General features: G+C 37.2%; 3 protein-coding genes across 5 annotated transcripts in view; 1 reads left to right on the top strand and 2 right to left on the bottom strand.

The window, feature by feature from the left end:
• The window catches only part of LOC107755539 (NHL repeat-containing protein 2-like), a 20,792-nt gene extending 8,562 nt beyond the window's left edge, over positions 1-12,230 (bottom strand). For 2 of the 3 annotated variants that reach the window (XM_016572386.1, XM_016572389.1), the window contains exons 1-7: positions 12,037-12,230; positions 11,469-11,621; positions 7,321-7,776; positions 6,135-6,256; positions 5,872-6,001; positions 1,274-1,358; positions 565-796 (exon numbers count right to left, since the gene is read on the bottom strand). In XM_016572386.1, coding sequence (XP_016427872.1) covers positions 565-796; positions 1,274-1,358; positions 5,872-6,001; positions 6,135-6,256; positions 7,321-7,776; positions 11,469-11,621; positions 12,037-12,199 — 1,341 coding nt within the window. In that variant the 5' untranslated portion in view covers positions 12,200-12,230. The remainder of the gene's footprint in view (positions 1-564; positions 797-1,273; positions 1,359-5,871; positions 6,002-6,134; positions 6,257-7,320; positions 7,777-11,468; positions 11,622-12,036) is intronic. The other variant, XM_016572388.1, reaches the window with a different exon arrangement.
• Positions 12,231-12,448: 218 nt separating this feature from the next.
• Positions 12,449-20,943, top strand: dclre1a (DNA cross-link repair 1A (PSO2 homolog, S. cerevisiae)). Its single transcript, XM_016572385.1, has 9 exons — positions 12,449-13,072; positions 13,567-14,916; positions 15,124-15,257; positions 15,926-16,044; positions 16,159-16,302; positions 16,428-16,573; positions 17,020-17,174; positions 18,256-18,394; positions 20,414-20,943. Exons 1-9 carry the CDS (start codon positions 12,682-12,684, stop codon positions 20,623-20,625), a joined length of 2,790 nt encoding a protein of 929 aa, XP_016427871.1. The 5' UTR covers positions 12,449-12,681; the 3' UTR covers positions 20,626-20,943.
• Positions 20,944-22,261: 1,318 nt separating this feature from the next.
• Positions 22,262-25,715, bottom strand: LOC107755416 (GRB2-associated-binding protein 3-like). Its single transcript, XM_016572196.1, has 11 exons — positions 25,663-25,715; positions 24,997-25,036; positions 24,732-24,829; positions 24,528-24,643; positions 24,291-24,443; positions 24,111-24,156; positions 23,843-23,926; positions 23,624-23,740; positions 23,457-23,530; positions 22,972-23,076; positions 22,262-22,370 (listed from the first exon to the last, which is right to left on the bottom strand). Exons 2-11 carry the CDS (start codon positions 25,016-25,018, stop codon positions 22,262-22,264), a joined length of 924 nt encoding a protein of 307 aa, XP_016427682.1. The 5' UTR covers positions 25,019-25,036; positions 25,663-25,715.
• Between the last annotated feature and the right edge of the window lie 1,878 nt (positions 25,716-27,593).

The following is a 27,593-nucleotide window of genomic DNA, read 5'->3' as shown; positions in this document are numbered from 1 at the left end:
GTTCAAAAGTAAAATATATAATAAATGCATTTGATTGGTAAACCAAATTAAAATGTGACATTTTAATCTCTAATGGTAATGCATGAATTTACGGAAAAACTCCACTAAATAATAGCGCTAAAAAGTGAGGGGCGTGGTGGGGCTTTGGCGATCGGCGCTACCGATGTCCATCAAGCTACTCCACAGCCAATCACGGGCCCCCTCCTTGCTCGGGCCCAGCCCCGCCTAGCCCAATGGTTAATGCGGCCCTGCTTACCATATTATTTTAGTATATTATCTTAATTATGAACACTGGTTTGTAATGCAAACGGTTTTACCGTTTACTGCATGTTGCTATTCTTCTCGTTATTCCCCTATAGCTGCTAATGAACCGGAAGTCTCGCACATAGGCTTATTCTGAGTTTAGGAATAAGGTGGATACCCAGCAAGACCTTGATTAGCTGGTTCAGGTGTGTTTGATTAGGGTTGCAGCTAAACTCTGCAGGACACCGGCCCTCCAGGACCAAGTTTGATGACCCCTGTGTTAAACTGTTCAGACCTGTAAACATGGCAGGTAGGGCTTACCAGAGGGTCTCTTTCTCCCCCCACCACATGTTTGACTGCTCCATCCTTCAGTGAAAGGCTACGAATGGTGCTGCTCTCACTGTCAGCGATAAATAGACACTCCCAGGGCTCAGTCGGGGCAAGAGCCAGGCCTGACGGCTGGGCCAGACCCGCTTTATGAGGGTACGCGTTATTTCTGTTCTCCTCATTCCCACTGCCCGCAAAGCGCACACATGTTCCTTTTTTGCTGTCGCTGGAAAAGGCATTTGATAGAGATGGTTAAGTCTGATTACAATGATTATATGGAATAGTTACTGCTCTTAATTTGGCTGACTCTAAAACAAAAGCCGGAATTGTGACAAAATAACTGCAATTAGGAACTAATAGCATGTAAGAGCAAAAAAAGTCTCTGGCACATGGTGCCAGAAAGTCTTGAGATTATTATATTTAATAAAGTATTTTTCCCCCGCATGTTCTTTATCTGATATATTAAAGCTGTTACCAGTGCTTGCTATGGCTCTAAAAACATCGAGAAATGTTACATTTGCGAACAACACACCAAGTTAAGAGTTCCTTTTTTATCAGGGCAATCAGAACGATTTCCGCCAACAGTGAACTGTGTGGCTGCCCAGAAAATGACATCACTTGGGCAGTCCTGTGGCCTCTTTATTTGAACGCTGCCTTGACTGTACAGAACTAACATGAGGAGAACACAGGGAGAAGAGCTCACCTCCCTTTGGGAAGCTTCCCGTCCTCCAGGAAGAGAGCCCAGATCTGATGCGTTCCTGCCATGGCTATGCACAATATATCACCACCTGCATAAACACAAACACACGCTATCAAATAGTAAACAGCTTACATGTTTACAACATATTGATGTTGATTATCTTGCTAAAAATAAGAACTAATTATTAGTCAAGTACACATTAAATGAGTAAACTCGCATAACCTTCATATCACATTTTATCCTTTCGGGCTGAATAACGATCATTTTACTAGATCTCACCAATGCATGCATGGTCATTCCACATTGTAAATGAGACTGCTTATATTCATATAAAGTAACATATGTTATCTGATGTAGGCGTCGGATTTAAAGGGATAGTTCACCCAAAAATTCTGTCATTAATTACTCACCCTCATGTCGTTCCAAACCCGTAAGACCTTCGTTCATCTTCGGAACACAAATTAAGATATTTTTGTTGAATTACGAGAGCTCTCTGACCCTCCCATAGACAGCAAGGATCCTAACACAATCAAGGTCCAGAAATGTAGTAAGGACATCTTTAAAATGATCCATGTGATATCAGTGGATCAACTGTAATTTTATGAAGCTACGAGAATATTTTTTGTGCGCAAAAAAAACAAACAAAAAAACCCACTTTATTCAACAATTCTTCTCCGCGTCACCCTGGCACCATTTTGGAGAGTATCACGACGCATGCGTGTGCTTTCCAATGAATGTAAACAAGGTGCAGCAGTTCTGCGTCAGCAGCATCACGTGCATGTGTTGTTTATGTGCAGGAAAAAGCACATGCATGCGTCGTGATAATCTCCAAAATGGCACCAGGGTGATGCGGAGAAGAATTGTTGAATAAAGTTGTTATTTTTGTTTTCTTTGCACACAAAAAGTATTCTCGTAGCTTCATAAAATTACGGTTGAACCACTGATATCACATGGACCATTTTAACGATGTCCTTACTACGTTGCTGTGCCTTAATCGTGGTAGGACCCTTGCTGTGTATGGGAGGGTCAGAGAGCTCTCAGATTTAATCAAAAATATCTTAATGTGTGTTCCAAAGATGAATGGAGGTCTTACGGGTTTGGAATGACATGAGGGTGAGTAATTAATGACAGAATTTTCATTTTTGGGTGAACTATCCCTTTAACTACCTGCATCCCGTTATAACAAAAAAAAGCAATAATTCTATATTATACTATATAGACTATTAACTATTATTATTGGTCTGTGGGGGAAAAAAAGTTTTTTACCTCAGTAATTCACCCTAAAAATGTAGTAAAGGAGCCTGAAGTTGATTACAGGACTAATTAATTAATCTAAATATTATGTTATGTACTATGGTGTCCAGCACAGAGTGACCTGAACTGATGAATTTACATTAGAAATCAGTTTAAGTACCATGTGGAGGGTCACTAATACTTGAGAGCATTGCGCTGCGATTTCTCTTTAAGGAATCAGAAACGAGGTGCTCTGTACTTGTGTCTAACAATAGACCTCTAATGGTACTGCGCTTATCAGAGACAATTTCATTGCTGGGCTGGAGCCTAACTACTTGCATTCATGAAAGAGCGAGACAGAGGGAAAGAAAGAGTGAGGAAAAGAGAGGGGGGAAAAGATTGAGATGGAAAGGAAAGAAAAGAAGCAGAACTCTCCTCACGCAGGTTTTGAAAGGGATCTGAGATGGATGGAAGTCAAACGAGCCAAAGAAGATGAAATCTGATGAATGACAAAGACATGCTGCATGATTTCCATATTACAATTAAACTTCAAGGTGGAAAACGAGTGAAAAAAGGGAAATATAAACCAGACAGATGGTTAAGGAAATATTATAAATGATGAAGTGGAAATTGCAAGTATTACAGTAGGTACTGATTTGTCATATACAGAGAAATGAATTTCAAGAACCATGTTGTTTCTAGCATCTCCTCCTACTTGAGCATCCAGTTTTCTTAAAAACAAATTACACAGTATGAATACGTGTACCGTTACACCCCTTATGTATGTGTGTATATACACACATACTGTATATAAGGGGTGTAATGGTACATGTATTCGTACAGCAAATTTTCAGTACATGTCTTTTAATTCGATACATGTGGGTACATGCGAGTACATGTGTACACAACAAATACAGCATTGTAGCCTTTTAACCACCAATAATACTCTCTGTGTTTCGTTACTGTCAATAAGAAACAAAGTCTCATCTTTTAAATTGTCCATTTTTACCAGGAAATTTAAAAAATAAATGCTGTTTTACGCTCTTCAGTGTTGGGCAAGTTACTCTGAAAATTTAATCAAATTACTGATTACTCCTTTTAAAAGTAATCACGTTACTGTTCTGATTACTTTATTTCAAGAGTAATTAGTAATTAGTTACATTACTAGTTACTTTACTTTTTTTCTCCATGAAATTTATTCAGCAATGTAACGCGGCAGTAACGTATAGAGATCTCGGCTTGTAACTATACTCCAATTACTATTTTGAAAATTATAACGCGTTAAATTACTCCGTTACTAAAAAAGTAATCAAATTACAGTAACGCATTACTAAGTAATGCGTTACTGCCCAATACTGGCGCTCTTTGATGTGGCGTGACAGATCTTTGTATAGACACATCAGTTCAAGCAGCAGTGTGGAGTGCGAGTGAATGCGATCATCTCTTCCTCTTTAATACCATTTACTACTAGTTACAGCATGAAATAAACCTGAATGAACATGTGAAGGTATGTTGAAAGATCCTGTGTGTGTTTCAATGTTTTAACCGTGGAAAGACACGGTTACGCTAAATATATGCCCTCTATTTGCTTATATATTCATTATATTTTACTTAACCTGAAGTAGAAACATAACTTTATAATTAGATTTTGAAGTTAATGCAAAAACTGCCTTACATACAGTTTACAAATTTGTACACAAATGTTCTTTTCTTTTTTTATTTGTGTTTATTATATAAAATAAACAGAAACTGAATTTAATAGTTTTGTATCGGTTATTTGTAAGCTTAATATTATAGTAATGTGTAAGTAAAGAGCCCCAGATTACAAAATATAGATTTTTTTATCCTTACGTACATTCTAATTGTATTTATTTAAAGACAAAGACAATTTGTTCAGTAAACCACTGTCTAATAATAATAAAATAAATAAATAAAAATGTATATTTAGGTTTCTTCCCCCTGCTGTACCAAACTATAATTTTTGTCTATTGTGACACCCCTAATATATATTATTTTTTTCCTTAACCTATCTATTAACACTATGGTATAAAACTATTCTTGCAAAAATAATAAGAAATTTCATCTGCTGGAGTGTTTAGGAAAAATGCTACATCCTAACCCTTTTGATCATTTCTGAACATAGAATAGGCATTGTTAATGTGTAAGTAGATGACCTTATGTTAATTAATTCAACTTTCTGACATCAGAAATCAAACAATCTGGAATGAGCAGCTTCTGTGGCTTAGTTAATAAATGGTCTTTTGAACTGGAGGAAGCTTTTATTTCAGAAGTGAAAATTCTGATTTTATGACCACTTTAAATCAAACATTCAAAAAGACTGTTGCATTAAACACATGAAAGGAAGAAAAATAAAAGGAAAGGAAGAAGGAAAGAAATTGAAATAATAAAAGTAATAATAAATAATCAATAAAAGTAAAACGGCATCAGGGACAACAGCAGATGCATAAAGGAACAGGAAACAGCGATATCTTATTTTCTTCGTAGGATAACCTGCAAGAAAGCAACCGACTGTTCAGGGAACAGACCTAATACACAGCAGGAACCATCAATGAATGTGCTCCAAACTCACGCAGACTAAATCAGACACACACCACACAGACCACTTTAAACGCCTCTCTCTCTCTCGGCTAATGCTGGCCACATCAATTTCTTCAGCTGTTTAATGGAACGATATGACTGAATAATGCAGACTGATTTAATAATGCCTTAAAATATAAAGTAGGAATTTTAATTATGTTTTAAAAGCATGTTAAATTCAATTTTCTCAGACCTGTGGGACATCTTGTCCAGGGCCGCTGTGTATAAAGATATTACTGCAAAACAAAAAGAGGCAATCTTCGACAAAAACTGTTTGTTAGAGGCACCATTTATCAGAAACCACAGCCACATGAGTGCTTTCTGATCATATCACCTTCTTTTTCTTTGGTGTTGTGGGTTTAACTCAGGCAACACCACAACATTCAGCTCTGTGTCTCTGGTTAGCAACTGACAGACCGTGCAATTTACTCCACGGCTGCTTCCAAACAACAAGAGGCAATTTTAGCAGAACAAAGATCTTTTTGCACCCCGCACCATACACACTTGTGAAAATCAAAGGCGAGTGTGGTATCTACAGAGCGAAGACTTCTGAGAACAACCTGATTAAAGATTCCAAGATGGACAAGACAGATAGAGAGAAGATGTGAGAGGCAGAAAAAGGGATGTATAAAACGCTCCCAGCAGAATAATGAAACGCAGATTCACAAGATATTAAATTTTATGAGCAAGGTAGAAAAAAAAAGGCAGAGTGACTCTAATTCTAAAGGAAGGAGCAGAGTATACTGGAGGAGGATGACCACTAAAAGTACCTGCGTTGCCAAGGGCAACGTCCCAGGGAGAGCTGATTGGCTGTTGTGGTCCCGGTGCTCCGCCTTCTTTATCTGTACCTTGAACGCCAACGCCAGCTAAGGTCGAGACTTTTCCTTCTGAAAGTTTGATCTTGAGAAGAAGAAAAAAAACCATCAGATTTTATTGAGGACAGAGACAAGCGGTTTTTCAAGCACCAATCAGAGTGAATTTGGGTTAGAGTTGCCAGCAGGAGAACAAGCTTGACCCGATTCTGCTGATTTACCTTTCTAACAAGGTGGTTCTCAGTGTCAGCCACGTAGACCGTGTCTCCCTTTATGAACACCCCTTGTGGGGAGCTGAACTGTGCCTCAGACAAATTTCCATCTCGTCTCCCACTTGAAGGACCTATGAAGGTAAAGATATGAAGATAAACTTGTAAAAGTAGACTAAAATAGCCTCCAAACCTTCACCAAAAAGAAAATTTGCAGCCTTTCTATACTTAAAATATAGGGCAGTTGGCAACCCTAATTTTTTGGAACCATCCTGCATTTAAGGGAACAGAACTGCATTTCAAGGACGGATGCAATTTGCCCCTTATTTCAGGTTGTAACACCCAAACAGCTACAAAGAACATGCTTTTTTTGCAGCGAAGAAATGCACTCTTGCATAGTTTTGCTTTCAGAATTAGGTTTCATTTAAAAAAATAATAGATATACATTTTCTGTATTCATTCAAGCTGTTTTGTTTAATAATCAATAAATTGCATAAATGTGACCTTAATTCAATCAAATTACTATTTAAAAAAAATTCAATTATACTGCAAATAAATAATTTATACATTAAAAGAACTACAACAACAATACTATATAAATAACATTTTGTAATGATTTAAAAGAAATCTCTTATGCTTACCATGGCTGCATTTATTTGATGAAAAATATAGTAAAACCAGCATTATTTATTGCAATTTAAAATAACAGTTTTCTATTTTAAAATGTAATTTATTCCTTTGATGGCCAAGCTGAGTTTTCAGCAGCCATTACTCCAGCCTTCAGTGTCACATGATCCTTCAGAAATCATTATGCTGATTTATTGCTCAAGAAACATTTCTTATTATTAGCAAATATTGAAAACTGTTGTGCGGTTTAATATTTTTATGGGAACCGTGATACTTTTTTTTATTTTTGTAACAATTTAAAAATAAAAAAAAATTCACTTTTGATTAATTTAATGCATCTTTGTTTAATAATAAATCTTTGCTTAATAATGAATGTTAACAAATCTTACTGACCCAAAACCTTTGAATGGTAATATGTGCATACATTTTAATAATAATTAATTGAAGATCCGATCTCAACATATGTCAAATTATATTAAGACAAAATTAAATAAAGACAAAACAATAGTCAAATTCAGTGTCCCCTGAATTTGATAACTCTACTTAAAAAGTATGTATTAACAGGTCTTACCCCCTATTGTGTGCAGCAGCTGGCCAGTATGGGAGACCACCAGTACCCTGTGGTGTCCTGTGTCGGCAATAGCCAACTGCTTGCTGCTGGGGTCCATGGCTATTTTCCCAGGGAAAGAGAGGATGGAGGGGGGCAGGGAGTCTCTATACAGTTTGATTCCCACATCATGGTCCTTGAGCAGCCCTTGTTTTCTGTAGTGCTTGAGGGTGGCCTCAGTGAAAAGGAAGAGCTGTTCTCGATGGCCTTCACCTACCAGGGAGAAAAGCAGATTTCCCCTGGGTCCCAGCACCACTAGCGTGGGCCAGCAGGACACCTCCAGCTCCTGCCACAGACGGGCATCGCTGTCGTTCACTACGGGATGGGTGATGTCATATCTCAACACCGCACTGCGTACGTTCTGTAGGACTTTCTCATTGGGGAATTTAGCTGAGTGCACACCTATGACAACCAGACCATCTGCAGAGATGAAAAAGAAGGGAAATGCAAGATATATAGAGGGTTTGACACTGAAGAGGAGATATGGGACCGGAAAACAAGTCCCCAGACTTAAATCTGCATCCCAAATTGTTTGTTGCACATACACTACCACCTGGCTTTGACAATCTTAAAATAATCTTGTTTTCGACTTCTAAGATTACCAGAAAGACCAATTATAGCTCAAATGATGAAATTAAAATAAAAACAAATAAAAGGACTACTTTATCAGCTAGCACTTGATACTCTCTTTGAACACCATCTGTAATGGGGATGAAAAAGAAAAAGTTTTTAACCTACCAAAACCTGCTGGCCTTAGTAGAACTTTTATTAAAATGCCCTGAGGTACATTTAGGTTTCAAAGTTATTCTAAAAGGTCCTTTATAAAGAAGGTTTATGAAATAATAAATGTTTAATCTATCAAGGTCTGAACCTAAATCAAAAGGGAGTGATAAAAGGAAAGTGGCTTTAATTTAATTATTTAAATGTATTTTTTGCCTAATTAAGGTTTTCGTGGATGCTTTTTTTGTTCGTTCAAAGAAAATCTATTCAGGTTACACAAAGCTTTTCATTCTTATCTCCTCTAACAATGCGTGGATGCATGTTGCGTTGGTGTATGCTTCTGAAACATTTTATCCAAGTCCTTGAATACTGAAAATTCCAAAGAACCATCTTTTGTCCATGTGTCAGCGCCTTGAATGTTTTCAACAGTACTAAACCTCAATCTGCATGAGTCACAGTTCCTTCCTTTTTAAAAACATTCAATAAAAGAACAACAAAGTCTATCAGGAACAAAAATGTCTGTAAAGACATGAAAAACAGCATTTAACTTGCTATAAAATGTAACAATCACATTGTGAAACTCCAAAATCCAACGGATTCTAAACAGAAACCATCATACTAACATTGACAAAACCATTTAGGAGGGGTTTTGTTACGGAGTAGACATGCAAAGAGGTTAGCCAGTCATAACACAGGTCATTTACATAGACGCCTTAAAAGGTAAAGTAGCAAAAACTTGCTGTTCAACATTGTGTCCTAATAGATGGAACCGGATACATTTTCACTGACAAGTAATTTGTCTGTCCACAATGAAGGAGGTAATGATTAACAATAAGGCATAAAATTAGCCATCTATGACATGTTTAATATACAGTTATGTGGGTTTTTTAGACCAATTGGATTTACTGTGGGCGGGCAACACAACTCCTCAAAAGGAAAACTAAGCGACTAGCAATGTCCTGTGACTCATTGCTTATCAGACTCACAAAAAAAAGAAAGAATAAATTTGATTGCTTGACACTTTATGTAGTATCTGGATAGGCCATAGTGTAAAGGCTGTTCACATCAGAATTAATTATATTTCTATAAGAATATGGTAGTCTACAATGAAGAGAAACAATATGGTTGGACTCACTTTCAGAATTTTTTTCCAGCTGATGAATGATAAAAACATTTGACAGCCCAAGAGAATCTACCCGACAAAGCTCTCCATCATTTAAAAGCAACAAATGACAACTGCAGCATATGTTTACAATAAACAGAACATTATCTCACATTTGTGTGGACGCAAATTTAGTTATATTTATAGTTATTTTTCTTGTAAATGGGCCTTAAGGGTCAGAGGGGGTGTGAAAACTGGTTAAAGTTAACTGAATCGACTGTTTTCATGCAAGAATCCTTGACTATATAATCCTTGAATTATAAATATACAAAAAACTAAATGCTACAAAACAAGTACAGAAAATATAGGCCCCTTTAAAGAAATAAGAATACAAGAATGCCAGATGTACACATCCTAACATGGGCTACTGCATGCAGAATGCCAAAACCAATCAAGGAAAACACAGGGGTCTTGATTGAGAGCTCATGCAGCCCCCAGGCATCCCATTATAACCAATGCTCTGCGTTTCTCTGTTTGTTCCAGTCTCCTGCACTGAGCTACGGTCTGCCTTCACTCCGCTTGACTTTGTCTAATTTAACAAAAATGTCAGCGGAACTTCTCCGCCTCGTCACTGGAAATGACATTCCTCCATTCTGTGTCCCTGGGGTAAGCGACACAGCCATTGATGATTGAAGCAGACGGATGGTGGTTTTTAAATTCCGGTTTCAGCCGTCCATCAGAAGATTAAAATTCATGGGCTCAGCAGCGGAGACTGGAAGCACACACACGGGGGACCAGTGTCCCATTTCAGTATGCTTTTAGCCTGCTTCCCCTCTGCCTTTAAATGCATTTGAAATACACCTAGCATAATCAAAATGTGATCAATGTTTTTCTGTACTTTTCCTCATGTCTCCCCAGCTGATTTCCCCACAGGGGATTAAAGGCAAGATTCTTCTAGTACTATCACTACTTATTACTTATTGTCTTTATTATGGTTTAGATTACACACACACACACACCTATGTGTGTACCTGTTTTTCTATTCTGGTGGGGACTTAAACCTGAATACACACAGACTCATGGGGACTCGTGTCACGGTGGGGACCTAAATTGAGGTCCCCACGGGTAAACAAGCTAATAAATCACACAGAATGAAGTTTTTTGAAAATCTAAAAATGCACAAAGTTTCCTGTAAGGGGTAGGTTTAGGTGTAGGGCAATAGAATATATGGTCTGTACAGTAGAAAAACCATTACACCGATGGAGAGTCCCCACAAGGATCGCAAACCAGACGTGTGTGTGTGTGTGTGTAAACAATAATTAAGACAATAAGTAATAAGTAGTGATAGTACTAGAAGAATCAGACAAGTCAACAATGTTTACAACAAATGTAAACTGTATTTACTATACAATTTCCAGCAAAAAAAAAATGCAAATGAAACTTTAAATTAAATGAAAAATATAAATATATTCTCTTGACACACATAAAATATGTTGCAGAAAATAAATCTGCATTTTTGTGGTGGTGCCACTGAAAATACTGGCTGGGCAAGAACAAATCTGAACAGTTTTTTTAAAGCAAATGTTTTTCTATGATATCCTCCCAGAACCAAGAGAGTATGTGACTTGAATGGCAAGAGTAAAAACAAAGTTTCTGTGTAATAATAAAAGGTCTCTTCTGTGATATAATCTACAGTAAACCCTAATAATTAATGAGACAGTGGGAAGAGGGGTGGGGAGGCATGTTCTGCTTCTGTAACAGAACAGTGGTAACAGAATGTACCAAAAGAAGTGCCAGAGATGAGGTATGTGTGAGATATGCCAGCGAGTGGGCTGACGGCTGCCTGGCCAGTTGCCCCGGATGATCCCACAGAAGTGGCCACCGATGGGCTACTGACTGCTGGAGCTGATAACACTGGATGCAGAGCTGCTATAATAAGCCACATACCAGTATAATGGTGTATCTATGTGAAACTCTCTGCCCTCGACATGGTTTGTGTGGATATTTAAAGTCTCCTATCCGATACAGTTAAGAGATAATGAGAATGTGTTGCTGGACAAGAAGAAGTTATCAAGCTCAAAAGGCTCTCACTTCTGCCCCAGTGAACCCTGGGAATGATTTACTATAGGATTTTTGTAAAGTTCTAATCAACACAGTCAAGAAACATTTATCTGAATTGCCTATTGAGCGTGGCAATTGAACGGTGCAATGCTTTTGTTTACCTAATGATATAATTTTACACTTTTACTGGTCCACAAACAGTCTCTATCTAAACATGTATCACTCATACCTTCTATGGTGTAACTTTGCTCCAACTGGTGTAGATCAGGAAGTAGGTGCATGCAGTTTATGCAGCAGTAGGTGAAGAAGTCAAGCACCACCACTTTGCCCGACAGTTCCTTCCTGAGTGACAGTGGGCCGTCTGTGTTCAACCATTCCAGTCCTGCAAAATAACAATAGAATTTAATGTTTAACTAATATTTTTATTATGAAAATTTACATTAAATGAAAAAAAACCCCCCAAATAAATAAATTATCCTGATATAAGCATATAAAATATGTTGCTTCAAATGATTCAGCATTTTTTTGTGGTGGTGCCTTTAAAAAAAATAGGCAAGGCAGATACAGATCTGAATAGACCAGAACCAACACTACAGTGTACTGTATAACACTCACTGTTGATTCAGTACATTATAAAGCAGTAAAAAGCAGACAGAAGCAATTTGTAATTCCAAATTGTTAGTCGTTTATCTAAACCGCGAATCAATCTATGATTGATCTTAAGTTTCAAAGCCACTCTAATGAGATACAAATACTGTATACATTCTCACACCCACAGAGTTCATTTACACTCTTGCCTTCTTCAAAATCCGGTATAATTAAATCGTCCTTTTCGTCTATTTTGTGTAAATACTGATGTACGAGATTTTCCTTCTCTTCTTGAGTCGTCGCGTCTTCTAAAGCATAGTCTAGCTGACTCTGAATGGGGAAAAGATCTGACAGTTTACTGTAAGACGCCATGACTCCCACAACAACAGAATAGCGACTAACATTTACGTTCGGCACTTTCGACAAACAAATTGCAACAGTATCCAAGACAAAATAAACTCGTTTTGCGAGTAGTTAACATATTCGTCATATTATTAAAAATGCTGTTTGTATTAAATCTATAAATAGATGTCCCATGTCTAAAATGAAATGACTCGATACGATTTGCATTATGGAATATGCGAACATCAATGTTAAAATAAATGCGCTTTCAACATTGGCGGTAAGAGTAATGACGAAAGACACTCGACGGGATTATCTAATATGAACGGAATTTGTTAAAATACTTTTACAGAATACGTCTTTCTTAAGGCTTTTTGCTTTCGGGATGAATTTCTGAATGATACGGTCTTATTTGTGCTGTGGTCGCGTTTTTTGTCTTAAGAGAACATGAATGTGATGTTACAAAACAGCTTCGTTCAGAACAAAGCAGTAGAATCTGTTAATGATTACAAATGTCACAGAGCGGCTCTGAAAGTGAAATCTGGGATTATAAACCTCTTAAGAAAACCAAAAAACGAAGCAGCAAATCACAGATAACAAGAGAAGATGGGACAAAGAGGAGAAAGGATAGCAATCCTGGGACATCAGTGCAAAAAACAGAAGTCAACAGTGCTGAAACGCACACTGGTTTAGACCAGAATGGCAATAATGCTCCCATTAACACTGTGAACTCAGGATCCCTGGACGTGAATCATGGGACACTTTCTCAGGATGTTCAGGAAAAAGACCCTCAGTCAGGAGGATTCTGTCCTGTCTGTCAAATGCCATTTTCCCTCTTGGTGGTTCAGTCTCAACAATGGCATGTTGCAGAATGCTTAGATAACCCTGGTGACAACTGTAAAGGTAATGTTTTTCATAAATTCATATGTGAAGTCAACAGTCATTCTGTTGTCTAACACACCAGATTCAACAACATCGTTCATTACAGGGTTCCCACACATATATGGAAATATCAGGGATTTTTTTAATTGTTATTTACATAGCTGGAAAATGTATATGTACATTTACTATAGATATAATTCACATTCGCATTATTTTTAAATGATACACCACTGTAAAATATAGACAGCTTGAGAATGCTATTCTTGAACACAATCAGTTATGAAACTATTAAAATAAATTGGCCAATGGATTTTTTTTATTTTCTTTTATGACTGATGTCTTTTACTTAAATATTTACTATATGTAGGCCTACAACTAGAAAATTAATTGATTATAAGGTTTGAGAAGCCCATTAGTAACATGCTCTTATCACTTTAATGTGGAATATTTCCAAGAATATTATTGTATAATATTTAAGAAAAAAAATTACACTTTCTCTGTCTCTAATGTTACAGAATGTCCAGATGGTCTTCATTGTACATCCTCCATTCCCAATCACTATAAGAGATACAGCCACTCTCTACTTGCTCAGAGTCGAGCGCTAAACGACTGCACGACCCAAGCCATCTCAGACTTCAGCTTGAAGTCAGTTAATAATGTTGCACCTGGTACGGAGAGCTCTGTGGACAGCGCTGTGAATGTATCTGCTTCATCCAGCCAAAGTTCATCTCCTGGTGATGGACCAAAGGGAACTCCCACCCAGAGTAACGCACTGCTGCTTTTGCGCTCCCCTAATACTGAAGATATCAAGAAAAAGAAAGGTTGGTCTCCTTCCGTCAAAATATCTCAATCTCAGAATTCCTCACAGGAACCAAGAATGAAGACTTCAATTCCAGCTAAAGCACATAGTTTTGACAATGCTCTTCAGACACAGACTAATGAGGTTAAAGCAGAGTTCTTTGAATGTAATGATGATGATTATATCTCCTACTCCCCACTCTCTGAACTTCCAAATGTGGATAAGGAGCACAGAACTAATATAGAGATTCACAGTACTGCACTGCAGGAAAATGATGATGATGATTCTCTTAAACTGTTCAGCGATGAAGATGATGATCTATTCTATAATATGCTGGACCAATATGAGACAGGGAACATGGAACATAGACCAGACAAAAACTCATTAGACACCTGTGAGAAACTGCAGACATCGTTAGCACCCGATGATCACCTGATTACTTCCAGCTCCACAGGTGTTTCTGATGGAACATTTCAGCATGGACCTCAATCAATAGGAAAACAATCCACAACAAATCCTGAAGATCCAAACTCCCAGCTACAGTCACCTCAAAGTTTGGTATTAGAGTGTCTTCGGGAGCGCATATCTAATCCTGTACATGCCAACAGTTATATAAACCAAGAGTTGTCTTCCACCCAAACAGCCCTAACTCAGAAAACACCATCTATGGCTCCTAGGAGAACTCAGACTAAAGCAGGTCCCTCTGGATTAAAGCAAACAGACATTGGGGTGTTTTTTGGCTTGAAGCCATTGAATGAAAAAAAGGCTGAGGAGGAAGTGAAGGCAACGGTCAGAGAGGCCGATCAGCAAGGGTCTAGGAGAGCGAGGATTTCAGAAGCTCAGGGGGAAGACGCTAAGCTCCAGGGTAGACGGCGTAGGAAGAGCAAAGCTCCATCTGAAGTGTCCAGTGTCTCGCCTGCTGCAGAAGAGGGTACGACTCGGCCCACGCAAACAGAAGGAAAGCGAGGAGGGAGGGCAGAGAGGCAGAAAAGATGGAACAGAGGAAGAGCGACAGATGGAGATCCTGAGGAACCCAAGCGGTGTCCGTTCTACAAGAAAATTCCTGGTTTGTGAATCGCTTTTGTTTAGACCTACTTAATACCAGTTGTTAAGATTGCATAAGCATTTACACTTTCGGTCTTAATAGCTTGTGCCAGAAGAACTTTATTGTACAAGATGTGTGTTTATTCTTTTACTCTCATAATAACTGTTATTGTTTAGCTTGTTTTGGTCTAATGTGCTTTGGAGAATGTAATATGCTTTTTCTGTTTAGGAACTGGTTTTGCTGTGGATGCTTTTCAGTATGGGGTTGTTGAAGGTGTCACAGCCTACTTTCTCACTCACTTCCACTCGGACCACTATGGTGGCTTGAAAAAAGACTCTGTTTTACCCATCTACTGTAACAAAGTATGTATCCCAACCTCATTGCACTTTAAGAATAATGAAAGCAGGATTTTCCTTGCTCTTTGGAAAACTGAAGAGTTCAATTTACTATATAGAAATTCTCTAACATTCACAGTTCCCTCCCAAGAAACTAAAGGGATGGTTAACTCAAAAATAAAAATTCTGTCTTTATTTAATCACCCTCATGATCTTCCAAACCTTTATACATTTCTTTCTTCTTTGAAATACAAAAGAGCATTGGGAGCCACACAGCTTTGAAGACCATTGACTTCTTTTGTATACACACACAAAAAAACACTAAAGCACATCTCAAAGTGTTTTCTTTTATATTCCACACAAGATAGCAGGTCATACCGTTTTGGAGCAACATGGAGTTGTTTAAATCATAAGTAAATCATGAAAGAATTTTTATTTTTGGTTGAAATTTAAACCTAACACTTAAACTTCAAAAATGTGTTATGGTTATGAAATCAGGAATATCAACACATTGACATGACACATCACAAATTTACATAAATCAAGGAAAGTGAAAAATGGAAAAACAAATGGGGAAAGCAAAATCCCAATGAAGAAAAGAAAATGTTTTCTTTTTTTCTCAATGATGGTGTCAGGGAGGATTTGCTCTTGACTGAATCTTGGATTTCATGACTAACTGGTGTTAATCATGGCAGATAACTGGTAACCTGGTGAAAAGCAAGCTGAAGGTGGGTGAGCAGTATGTTCATGTTCTCCCAATGAACACAGAGTGTATGGTGCAAGGAGTGAAGGTCACTCTCCTGGATGCTAATCAGTGAGTGTATCCTCTAACTAATAAACATTTGAAGCCAATTTTATTACTTAATAAAAGGTTCCTATGTTCATACAGAATGACAAGACCTTAATTACTATGACTGTTCCCCCCCAGCTGTCCTGGGGCAGCCATGTTGCTATTTGTTTTGCCAGATGGCCAGAAGGTACTCCACACAGGTGACTTCCGGGCTGATCCGTCCATGGAGCGCTACCCAGAGCTGCAGGGTCTCAGGATACAGACCCTCTATCTGGACACAACGTGAGTTCCTTACTAATAAAGCTACTTTTTGGTGCTGCGTTATGTGTTGCCCACTTTGATTGCATCAACTGAGATGGGTTATAGGGTTGAGATTAAAAACAAAATAAAACTTTTTTTCTCCATAGGTATTGCAGTCCTGAGTATACATTTCCCACTCAACAGGAAGTCATCACCTTTGCCGTAAACACAGCTTTTGAGCAGGTCACACTGAACCCTCGTACACTTGTGGTTTGTGGCACCTACGCAGTTGGGAAAGAGAAGGTTTTTCTAGGTCAGTGAGCAATGTTGTCCTGCTTTGTCCAGACCTCTTGTAGACCTTGTGCTACTTCATCCGCTCTTGAAAGGATAGATTGTTCACTTTTCTATTATCCGTGACCGTCATATTCACTCGTGAATGAGGCTTGTATAAAATAAAACGGTTTAAAAAAGAGGTTTGCAAATGCTGTCCTAACTTGACTTTGAAATTATGTTCCTGTTCCACAGTTTGTCTGGCTTCCTGTTCGTTTTAAAAAAATGCATCCATGATTATAGTACTGCACCCATTTACTTTTAAAGCTATGATTACTTAGTGTCCCACTGTGGACTGTTTTGCTAAAATGAAATCTCACATTGGATTGCAACTTCTTTCCAAATCCCAATAGACTAATTGTCATTCGTTCCTTCTTGTCTATATAGAGATATATAAACATTTTTTACCTGTCCCACCTGTTCCTCTAGCTGTATCGGAAGTGTTGGGCTCTAAGGTGTGTTTGTCCAAGGATAAGTATAACACCATGTGCTGCCTGGAGTCGGAGGAGATTGGCCAGTGCATCACTACAGACTGGCGGGCGGCCCAGGTGCATGTACTTCCCATGATGCAGCTCAATTTCAAAGTGAGTTGAACTACATTTAAAACTTCTGTGGCTTGTTTGTCATATCTGTAAGTTTTAAATTATCAAAAGGAATTTTTATCATCTGCATTTTTTGCTTTTTGAGTTCATAAGTGCATAAAAAGAGCTGATTATGTTAAACACAATCATTGAGGCTATGTTTACTTATTCAATTTGGAGTTTAAAATTCATGCAGCGTTCAGTGTTATCTTTAATTTTCCTTGACAGCGCATTTATGCTAATGCGAGAGGAAAAAAATTTAAGATTCGAATTACAGAGACCAAATGCCAGCGCAGCAGTTCTGGCAGCGGTAGCACTGATTGAGTCTGACTGAAAGTAAATTCTAATGAGACTGTTGCAGATAATAAAGATTAGTTATATGATGTGCCTTGAACCATTATAAGCAACTTTTCTCACCCATGCCAATGTAGATGTTGATTCAAAGCAATTTCAGAGTTGTTCTCAATGAGAAACGGGTTTAAATGGCCCTGACAGGATGGAGGAAAAATTGCAAGGCAAGGTTGATTGTAGATTGCACCACATTTTCTTTTGCAGCCACATTGAATAGTCATTATGTAAATTGAAAGAAAGAAGCTGATTGCAATGTGGCATCATTTGACTTCAGTTACCCTTTTTGTCACACATACTACCATTCAAAAGTTTGGGGTCAGTAAGATTTTGTTTTTCTTTTGAAAGTCTCTTATGCACACCCATTTATTTGATCAAAAATGCACTAAAACAGTAATATTACAATTTTAAATAACTTGTCTATTTTGATGTATCTTATCAATGTTTAATACAATTGTGCTGCTTAATATTTTTGTTGAAACTGGGATACTTTGAATAGAATGGAATAGAATCCTTTATTTGTAATGGAAATCTTTTGATGGTTATAAATGTCTTTGCTGCATTCTTTCTAAAAAAAAAAAAAAAACGTACTCTCCCAAAACTTCTGAATAGGAGTATAGTCGTATTTACACATTACATTTGCAGACATATTTATTCAAAGTAACTAAAAACGAGCAACAGCTCAAGCTAATCAGCCTAAATATTTATGACCAGAAGTTTTTTCTTAACTGTACAGAACCTGCGGACACACTTGAATAAGTTCTCCAGGCAGTATGACCAGCTAGTGGCATTCAAGCCCACAGGCTGGACCTTCAGCCAAACTGTAAGGGTGGAAGACATCCAGCCTCAGACTCAAGAGAACATCAGTATCTATGGTATGTGTCAGTCTAGATTTATAAAGGATTTAATATAATGATTTTACTTGCCTCATTCGCTATTTCATGTGTTTACGCGCAGTATTACAATACAATTGAAATATCTGAGACTGTCTGGGATGCTGACATTAACAGGAAAGGTTTTCGGCAAAATCAGCCAGTAGCGCATATGTAGGGTTACATTTACTTTTAATATTTTTAGAAAATTGGGTCGCTTCACTTGAAACTTAAATTGCAAGCCCAAACAAACCCTAATCAAGGGAAGTAGATGTACACCAAATTGTGTTGTTTCTGTAATGTTGTATTTGCATTTTGATTTTATAAGAGGAAAAAATACCCTCTATTTTGTCTGGTGACTTTAAGAGCCCTGAGCAAAATGAGTTTGTATTTTTGTCATCCTTTTAAATCAAAATCGAAATAAGACGTTTGAAAAAGCGAATAAAAACGCCTTATATTGCTCCATTTGCTTGCATCTAGGATGGACCGTTTTATGACGCTTTAATAGGTTTTCTCCATTTTGCTTAATGGTAGGTCTATACCAATAAAACAAAAATGCAGAAAACGTGCTATTTTTTTATTGATATCTGTCACACCATCCCTTCCTTAATAAGATCTTAAAGATGATTGCTTTCCATTGAACTGATTTTCAGTGTAGACACAACACAGCCTTGTCATTCTGTTCCACTAACTGACAAGATTATACCTAATGGCTTCGTATGTGGAATGTAATTACATTATATTGATTTTTCTCCCTTCCTGCAGTTGTTAGAAATGCTGAATGTCGTTTCAGGCTAAGAACAGCATGCCCTGTATTAACAGAATCAGCAGATGTGATTTGATCCAGAGGAAAAACTCAAGATGTCAGGTTCTGCAAGCCCAGGGTTTTAATTTCTTAATATCAGCGGTCTGCAGCCCAATCAGGTGCTGCCTCAAGCAGTAGACGCATCTTATTTCATAAGCTCCACTGGAATCTGAGACATCCAACATGGGAATTAATGGGAATGTGTGCTTGTTACTTTACACAAACACACTATATAATTAGGGAAATAATTATACAAAAGGCTAGAGTGTAGAGCCCTGCGCGGGACTGTTTTCTTAAGCCCGCTCCCGCTGAATTTATGACCAGGACCGCCCGCTCCTGCAACCTGCGTGTTCCACTCCCGCCTATGCCTGCAATGTTTGTGTCCACTCACGCCCGCTCCCACGGACTTTCTCTCAGATGATGATCTCTCAGAAGATGATGTCATTAAACATGAAACAAGATGAAGTAATGCTAAACCAAAGCACTACATGTGACAAAAACATTGGGTATTTTTTTTTTATTAGCGTTATAAAAGATTAACCGTTAAAACAAAACCACAACTAGCGGCACCTCAGTTTTTAAACGTACTGCATGATACACGCACCAAAGGATTAACTAAAACAGTTTAACTGTTAACAAACCGGTTTAAGTAAATAAGCCAAAGCACAATATATAATAACTTTAACTTATTAAATAAACACATAGAACTTAGAAAATAGGTATGTCGCCTCAGAGCAGAGGTGCCAGATTTATGTCCGTTGTAAACGAACACTTTTGCACATTTATCGCAACTTACGCAGTTTTACTCTTACCCATTTTTTTCAGTGACAATTGAAAATTGTTTCCAGATGTCTGACTTGCCTTGCTTTGCTTTTGTCAAGTAAACAGCCGCTTTAATTTTCTTCTTAACTTAATGTGTTCAGTTGACTCCATTCTATTACACGCCAAATCCCACCGTTCCCTGTGGGTCTCCCGCGAAATTTTCTGACCGCCCACTCCCGCCCGCAGCAAAGGTAAAACCATCCGCTTCCACGAGGTTTGCGTTGGGTCCCGTGGGAGCCCAAACCCAATGCAGCCCTCTACTAGAGTGTGACTCTGCTTAAGCAGCAGAAATCATGGTTGGTCTTTTGAGCAAGGAGATCAGACATAAATAGGTTTTCCCAGCAACTCAAAAGATTTTGAGAGATACTTTCCTACTCTATACTTATTTGTTCCAGGTATTCCCTACAGTGAGCACAGCAGTTTTCTTGAGCTGAAGCGTTTTGTGCAGTGGCTGCAGCCGAAAAAGATAATTCCCACGGTGAATGTGGGCAGCTGGAGGAGCAGGAAAGCCATGGAGGGCTTTTTCCGTGAGTGGCAGACTGAACCCAGAAACCTCAGCTCAGCATCATGTGCCCTGAGAAACTCAAGCTGTGGAACAAGGCAATAAAGTAAACTGACATCCACAATCCAACCTTTGGCCAAACAGTCAAATGGTGCCTTTATTGATTGGACCAGGATTAATCAGTGGACCATGTCAAATGAAGAGAGTTTTGGACTGCTTCTCACATTTGAAAAAAAAAAAAAAAAGTGTTTCTTGCAGCCTGCCTTTTTAAGTGCTGGTTGTGTGATGGTTAATAGTGTTGCCTTTTATGAATGGCTCCCCTTACTGGTGGCTAATGCAGGAATGGACCACATATGCCCTTTTTTACTCTGACGGTTTTATATATTAAAGTGTTTCTAAAGGAAATAAATTCTATCCACTTTACACTTGTTTCATTAATGATCTTGTTCTCTAAATCACATTTTATGTCATATTTATGTTTATGCTTTTCTTATGAAAGATATTTTTTCATAAGAAAAGTTATTTGCATGCCGAACAGTGTCAGTTCTTTAGTAAATTGTTTTTTACATGCATTTATTACATTATACTATCTTAACCTCGTTTCAATTTGGGAAGAAAAAAAAATACATTTGGGTTTCCTACCAACATGACAGGTTTCAATGCAACTGCAATAATGCAGCTGTCAGTTTATAAAACAACATTCTTTGCTAAAGTAATATAATAAAAGAAAATTGGATGTGAATTTATATGCTGAATAGGAGCAATCAAAATTCAGGTTATAAGAATATAAGATCAAGTTTTAATACAATTCAGTTTGTGTTAGTCTGCCACCATGTGGCTACAAAATATACTGCAGTTAAATGCAATTTCAGTACACAGATTCACAGGTATTTTAAGATGATCAGAAAAATACTACCTTAGTGCTATCATTCATTTACTGATAGATGAAAGTTCTATTTAAACTTGTTTTAATGTTTCTATTACCTCAACCTTGCTGATGTACAGAATAGTGCAAAATGACAAGTATAGAAATTCATTCCTGTGATTAATATTTTTAGAATGACAAAAGCTCAGCAAGTCTCAGTGCACAAAAGAAAACAAGAGCTACTTGTTTTACTGTTGACAGCCTGTATGCCCTTCAGGGTTGTGTGAAAAGCAATACATTCAGTCCTGTACGATCTGGCACTAACAAATCATAAATGTCAGTGAAGGGTTTCAGAAATCACCAAAAGAGAGACTAGAAGTCATATTACATTACAGCACTTTTAACTCATTCTGTTTGACTACTGATTGCCAGCACAGTGCTATTCCCCATAGAAGAACCATAGCACAGCATGAGGTTCAGCAGGGTTCAGAATTCAAAGGAATGGAGCCCGGGAGCCTTCGAATGGTCAGTTTTACCTGAAGAGAGCAAAAAAGTGCAAGTTCAACTATAGCCATTTAGCTCTGATTACATTTACAAAATCATTTTTGTACTCCCGACTCATGACTACCTCGCTCTTGCTGAGTTTTCTTAGGTATGTTTGTACCTCCTCCACTGTGTCTGTCAACAGGTCATTGACAGCCAGGATCTGATCTCCCTTGTGGAACAGAGATGAAGCCTCAATCTCCCCACATTTAGATACACTAAAAGAAATGGAAAATAATAGCAAAAATTAATCCAAACAAACTTGCATGAACCATAGAACACAAGGATATGATGCTTCTGGGCTCAGCCCAACATGTCCAGTACATTTTTTATTTATCTGTGAGAATCGTACCATGGTTTTCCCTCCTTCTCTGAAATAACCAAGATGTTTGCATCATGATGACTTATGCAGATTTCCTTCTCGATAAGGGTGTGCGTTTCACTGAGGAATGGAAAACATGTAACTCAAAATGTAATTCGATTCCAAAACCACAATTTCATAACCCTGGTTGTTTGACAACTAAATTCTGCAGTTTAGGATATGTTTTTATATTGAATTGGTCTTCTACAGATGTACTAATCACCTCTTGCCTGGAATTGACCTGTTCAGCTTAGTGGAGGCACAGTTTCCATTGAAGTCAAAGCAAGAGGTTTCTTGAATTCCATAAATGACAATGACAATGAGGGACGACCCATTATGGTGGTGCTGATTTTTTTTAAAGGTGAGATTTTAACTGTTTAAGACACTACAAAACATAGTTTAAAAATGATGTTGGTCTCAGGTACAAGGTTGCAAAATTAGTTCTGACTCGCCTTTGTAATATGAGTAATAATAACTAGTTGGGCAAGATCACGGCTGGATACTTTTGAAAAGTGTGATGCATGATTTGTGACATCTCAGGTAAAAACAATCCCTTAAGGTTTTACACAAAGCTTTTTATTCTCTAGGCTAGGGAACCTGAGAAATTGTTCATAATGTGACAAATAGCAGTATGCAGAAATTAGCAATAGTCTGTTGAAATTTAATTTGTCAGTTGTTTTACCTTTGTCCATCTGACTCAGTGGATATTTGTGGTGTCTTCATATCATTGAAGGCTTTTGTGACACAATCCAACAGACTGTCTTCAGATGTACCAGTCACACTCTTCCTGGAGAGAAAAGCAAATAATTATCATTTTCTCAAAGCCTGAGAGTCTAAAAGAAAAATCAAGCCTTCTAACAATAGGTAAACTCGTGTGAACACAAAGTACATTTGTAAATGACTGTGCAAAATGATACTTGATACTTGACTATAAATAAGCTTTTGAACATTGCAACATTAAACCGTAAATGATAGGCATAAAATGAGGCCAAAATCAAAGACAAATTGGTCTGTTATACCACCTTCTGTATATTCAAGAAGGACACAAATGGATTCAAATCTAAAGATTAATGTTAAATTTTTAAGGGTAAAAATAAGCACTGTGTAACTCTAACAGGTTCAATTGAGGTAAAGTAGATTTAAATACATAAAGAGAGTTTGTCATACCCTGATGACATGTCCTCATTACTTTCCACTGCAGTCTCATCCAGTGGTTCCTCTTCTTTCAGATTTTCATACACCTGAACCAAAGGTATGTGGTTATATTGAATTATGATGCAAGTGTTTGGTTTTATAAGTGAAAGTGTATGTTTGTGGATTTAACTATGCCATACCCGTGTTGCAGATGGGCTGCTTCTGGGAGATTGGCTACACTGACCGTGCTGGGTGGGAACATCTTCAGATGCTGACTTCTTCCTTGGAGGCAGTGGAGGTTTACTATCAACTTCATTCTGCAGTTATTGAGAGGTACAACTCAGAAATAATTCAGGCAAAGTTATGAGAACTGAGTCAAAGTCACACAGAAGCATGTGAAAGCATTGTTTGTGAATTACCTCTTCAGTGTCAGAGGGGCTTTGGTCATTGGAGTTGGATTCTGTCGTGCTCTGAGGTTCAGTTTGTGCCTCAATTTTGCTATTCTATAAACAGTTTGAAGAATGAACTGTTTAAGACCCATGAAATTGTATTGATTAATAATTAGTTGTTAAAAATGATAAAAATGAACTTTAATTTCGAGAAAAATAAGAAAAAAGATTTTTTTCAAAGAGAATTATGACTGAATTAAAGCTATTAAGCTCATAGGCAAAAAGTAGAATGTCTCACCTTTATAGCCCCGAATAAAGCATTGAACCAGCTATCCACATCCTTACTGAAAACAACAGATCCCATATATTAGCACTAAAAGGGCTAACCTTAATTTATTTTGTCCATTATTTGCATTTTTTAAATGCAGCTTTTTGCTAAGCATGGGAATTATGGTACAGCAATGGTAATCATACAAACCTGCTGTTGCCAATGAAGAAAAATTCTCTTGGGACCTTGTCTCCTGGATTTTCTGCTTTCATGAAGAGCACAGAGGATGGAGAGCACTTGAAGGCTTTACAGATCCATTCAAAAACTGGATTTGTTTGAGGATGCACTTGCAGCATTGTGATGCTACATAGAAAAAATAATTATATCCCTACATAATACTAAACCTTTTTTGATTATGTGAAAAGAAATCAGCAGCTTTCGCCTTACGTGGAAGCTTGTATAGATTTGATAGGTTTGGCACTCCCAGTGGTTTTGTAGTATTTTAGCTCATGGCAGCTGTCGTTTGTCTTTGAAAGCACAAAGTAGCGTTTCTTCCATGATTTCTGCAAAGAATGATAAAACGTCTTAGATAGATACATAGATGATACATATAAACTGGTGATATTTCTGTGTGAAATCCAAATGTTATACCGTATTTTTTATCTGTCTAGGAGGAGGGGACTTTATTAGAAAACCTGTGCACACTTCCTCCACCTCAGCTGCTTCATTGTGACATGAAGCATTTAAATCTGTTGCAGAAGAGTAAATACAATTAACCAGAAGTTAACCACTCATCACTATCTGTAATGGTTCTCACAATAAAATTTTAATTAGACAAATTATTTTTTTATAATCCAATCTCTGGCTATTCTGGTTCCAGCCAGTCTGTATTGTTTAAAATAGATTTCCGACATACCTGATTTACGTCTGCTGTTCATTTGGTTGATGTTGAATCTCTGCTAAAACAGACATGATATGTGTTGTAATTTTTTTTTATCACACACATGAGATAATATTGAAGCAATGATTGGTGCTCGAGAATAAACAACATAGAAAAAGCCACATCGCTGTATTTTGTATGTTTATGAATTTAAACTATAAGTTCAAATTTTTCGATTTACATTTACTCACCTCATGTCATTCCAAGCCTATGTGTTGTATTTTGTGAAACACAAAAGTAGATATTTTGAAAAATATTGGTTGGTTTGGAAAAAAACATTCTTCAAAATATCTTCTTTTGTGTTCCGCAGAAGAATAAAAGTCATACAGGTTTAAAATTACATGAGGGTGAGTAAATAATGACAATTTTTTTTATTTGATTTATCTCTTTAAATGTACAATTCTGCATGAGTCAGCTCATTATGATTATTCTATCTAGGAATATTGATATTTGGAAAAACCAAAGCTAACCAAAAAAGCTTGCACTGGGTGCTTTTCAGTCTAATTCTTTAAACTGCAAGAAAGATGCATATTGCCAAAAATTTATTAAGTAGTGTAGCCGTAATTTCTTAATGTGCTCAAATAAATCAGATCGGTTTAGTCATTGAATCCGTAGACCTGCAATACATCATAAATGGATTACCTTAACTATTGTGTGTGTCGCAGTAAAAACAGTGTCCTCTGTACTGCTGTCCTGTTTTCACAAATATGCATGTCATGATTTTGAAGGAAGGCTTCTGTTGTCACTGAAGCAGGTGGAGTTTTTTGTTATGTGTCCTCCCTTTGTTGAAAAAATATTTTAGGTTTACGGAAAATTTGGTCACAGAAACGACCAGGTCCTTACTGGCAATGACTTACAAACATGGTAAAAGTGATGCATGTTGATTCTTTTCCTTGATGTCTTAGATGTCTGTGGTTATTTACACAAATTCCTTGCCATTTTAGATTCTAGTAAGATTCCACCACATTTGCACTTCCGTGTGAAAGGTGCATGTATGACCTGTTTCATAATTTCTGATAATATAATAATAATAATACATACTGGTAAAAAATGTATAGCCTGAATGCACTGTAAGTCGCTTTGGATAAAAGCGTCTGCTAAATGCATAAATTTAATTTTAATTTAATTTTAATATGCTATGTAAATTAATAATATCACTGGCTCAAGTAATTATTGTAACTTTGAGTACATTTTAAGGCCAGTTAATATTTGTATATGAGAGTATATTTAAAAGGGTAAGTAATAGTCCATTATACTATCCTCATAGACATTAGATTATTGAAACAACTGAGATTCATCAAGGGTCTTAGATGAGTGATAATTAGTGCATTGGTTTTACACCTTATAAGTAAACCATAAGAAACAGCTTGCACTAGGACATTAAATCAAAGATTAATTGATCACTCTACCTAAAAAGTACAGTGTGCATGGGTCGATTGCATGTTTGTTTTATTTGAGTGTGTTTTTCTGGGAATGTGTTTAACACAGAATGTGTTTAACTAAGATCTAAAAATGCCAATACATTCCTGCAGTGCATTTGCAAAAGCAGTCATGAAGCGAAAGATGACAGCACTCCTCTGGTATGCTAAAAAGCTAAAAATACAAAGTCCCTACACGTAAGGCAAGGGTGATCAGCTCAATCAGTTAAGACTAGCCAGGCATGACTCGAATAACAATGCAGCTTGGATGGGTTGTAAGGCGATCAAAAAAAACAAAAAAAACAACAACAGGGTAGACATGACATTTTTGACAATGAAAGTGTAATTATGGGTATAATATAATTAGTATGATATACTGTAAATGAAAATATGCAGGAGGAAAATATGTGAAAGAAATGACTGGTAATAGTGAGAATGTTGAGTGATAAAAATTTCACGTGCTAGTGGACAGTTGGTATCTTAGTGCAAGGGGGGATTTCCAAAAATATTCTGACATCACTGACAGGAGCAATGCCTAAGAATGAGGAAACACCTTTTTGCATTCATCTAAGCATGTGCATTTTTCATGAATCCAGAGTTACATACACTACCATTCAAAAGTTTATGATTGGTATGATTTTTAATGTTTTTGAAAGAAATCTCTTATGCTCACTAAGACTGCATGTATTTGGTCAAACTAGAGTAAAAACAGTAACATTGTAGAATATTATTACAATTTAAAATGACTGTTTTCTATTTCATTATTATAATTTTTTAAATGTGATTATTCCTGTGATGACAAAGCTGAATTTTCAGTCTTAAAAGTGACATATCATGAAAGTCTGACTTTTCCAGGTTTTAAGTGCTATAATCAGGTCCCCGGTGCATCTACCAACCAAGGAAACGTGAAAAAGATAACCCAGTAACTTTGTTTTGGTAAGCCTTTTTCTGCAAGCGTCTGAGAAAACGAGCGCGTCTGATTTCGCGCCCTTGTTGACATCGCAAAGGGATCTCATTGTAATATTTCCACCCCTTAATCTGTAAATGTACACACCCAGCGTTGTGTTTTCGCAAGCGACAACGGTGTACCAGCTCTAATCCCATTGCGAAAGTTTGAGCAAACATGCTAACTGTTCTGTCTTTGGCTGCACAGAC

This window comes from Sinocyclocheilus rhinocerous, unplaced genomic scaffold (assembly GCF_001515625.1).
Source record: "Sinocyclocheilus rhinocerous isolate Xijiao unplaced genomic scaffold, SAMN03320098_v1.1 scaffold140, whole genome shotgun sequence".
Classification (NCBI taxonomy): domain Eukaryota; kingdom Metazoa; phylum Chordata; class Actinopteri; order Cypriniformes; family Cyprinidae; genus Sinocyclocheilus; species Sinocyclocheilus rhinocerous.
This window is presented reverse-complemented; position numbering and strand designations above follow the sequence as displayed.

Excerpts from the sequence above, each read along its gene's own strand:
- LOC107755416 (XM_016572196.1), bottom strand. The coding sequence starts at position 25,018 with ATGAACAGCAGACGTAAATCAG. Across the intron at positions 24,830-24,996 it reads GAACAGCAGACGTAAATCAG|ATTTAAATGCTTCATGTCAC; the intron begins GTATGTCGGAAA and ends CTTCTGCAACAG. Across the intron at positions 24,644-24,731 it reads CTAGACAGATAAAAAATACG|AAATCATGGAAGAAACGCTA; the intron begins GTATAACATTTG and ends CATTCTTTGCAG.
- dclre1a (XM_016572385.1), top strand. The coding sequence starts at position 12,682 with ATGTCACAGAGCGGCTCTGAAAGTGAAATCTGGGATTATAAACCTCTT. Across the intron at positions 15,258-15,925 it reads TACCCATCTACTGTAACAAA|ATAACTGGTAACCTGGTGAA; the intron begins GTATGTATCCCA and ends TAATCATGGCAG. Across the intron at positions 16,045-16,158 it reads ACTCTCCTGGATGCTAATCA|CTGTCCTGGGGCAGCCATGT; the intron begins GTGAGTGTATCC and ends GTTCCCCCCCAG.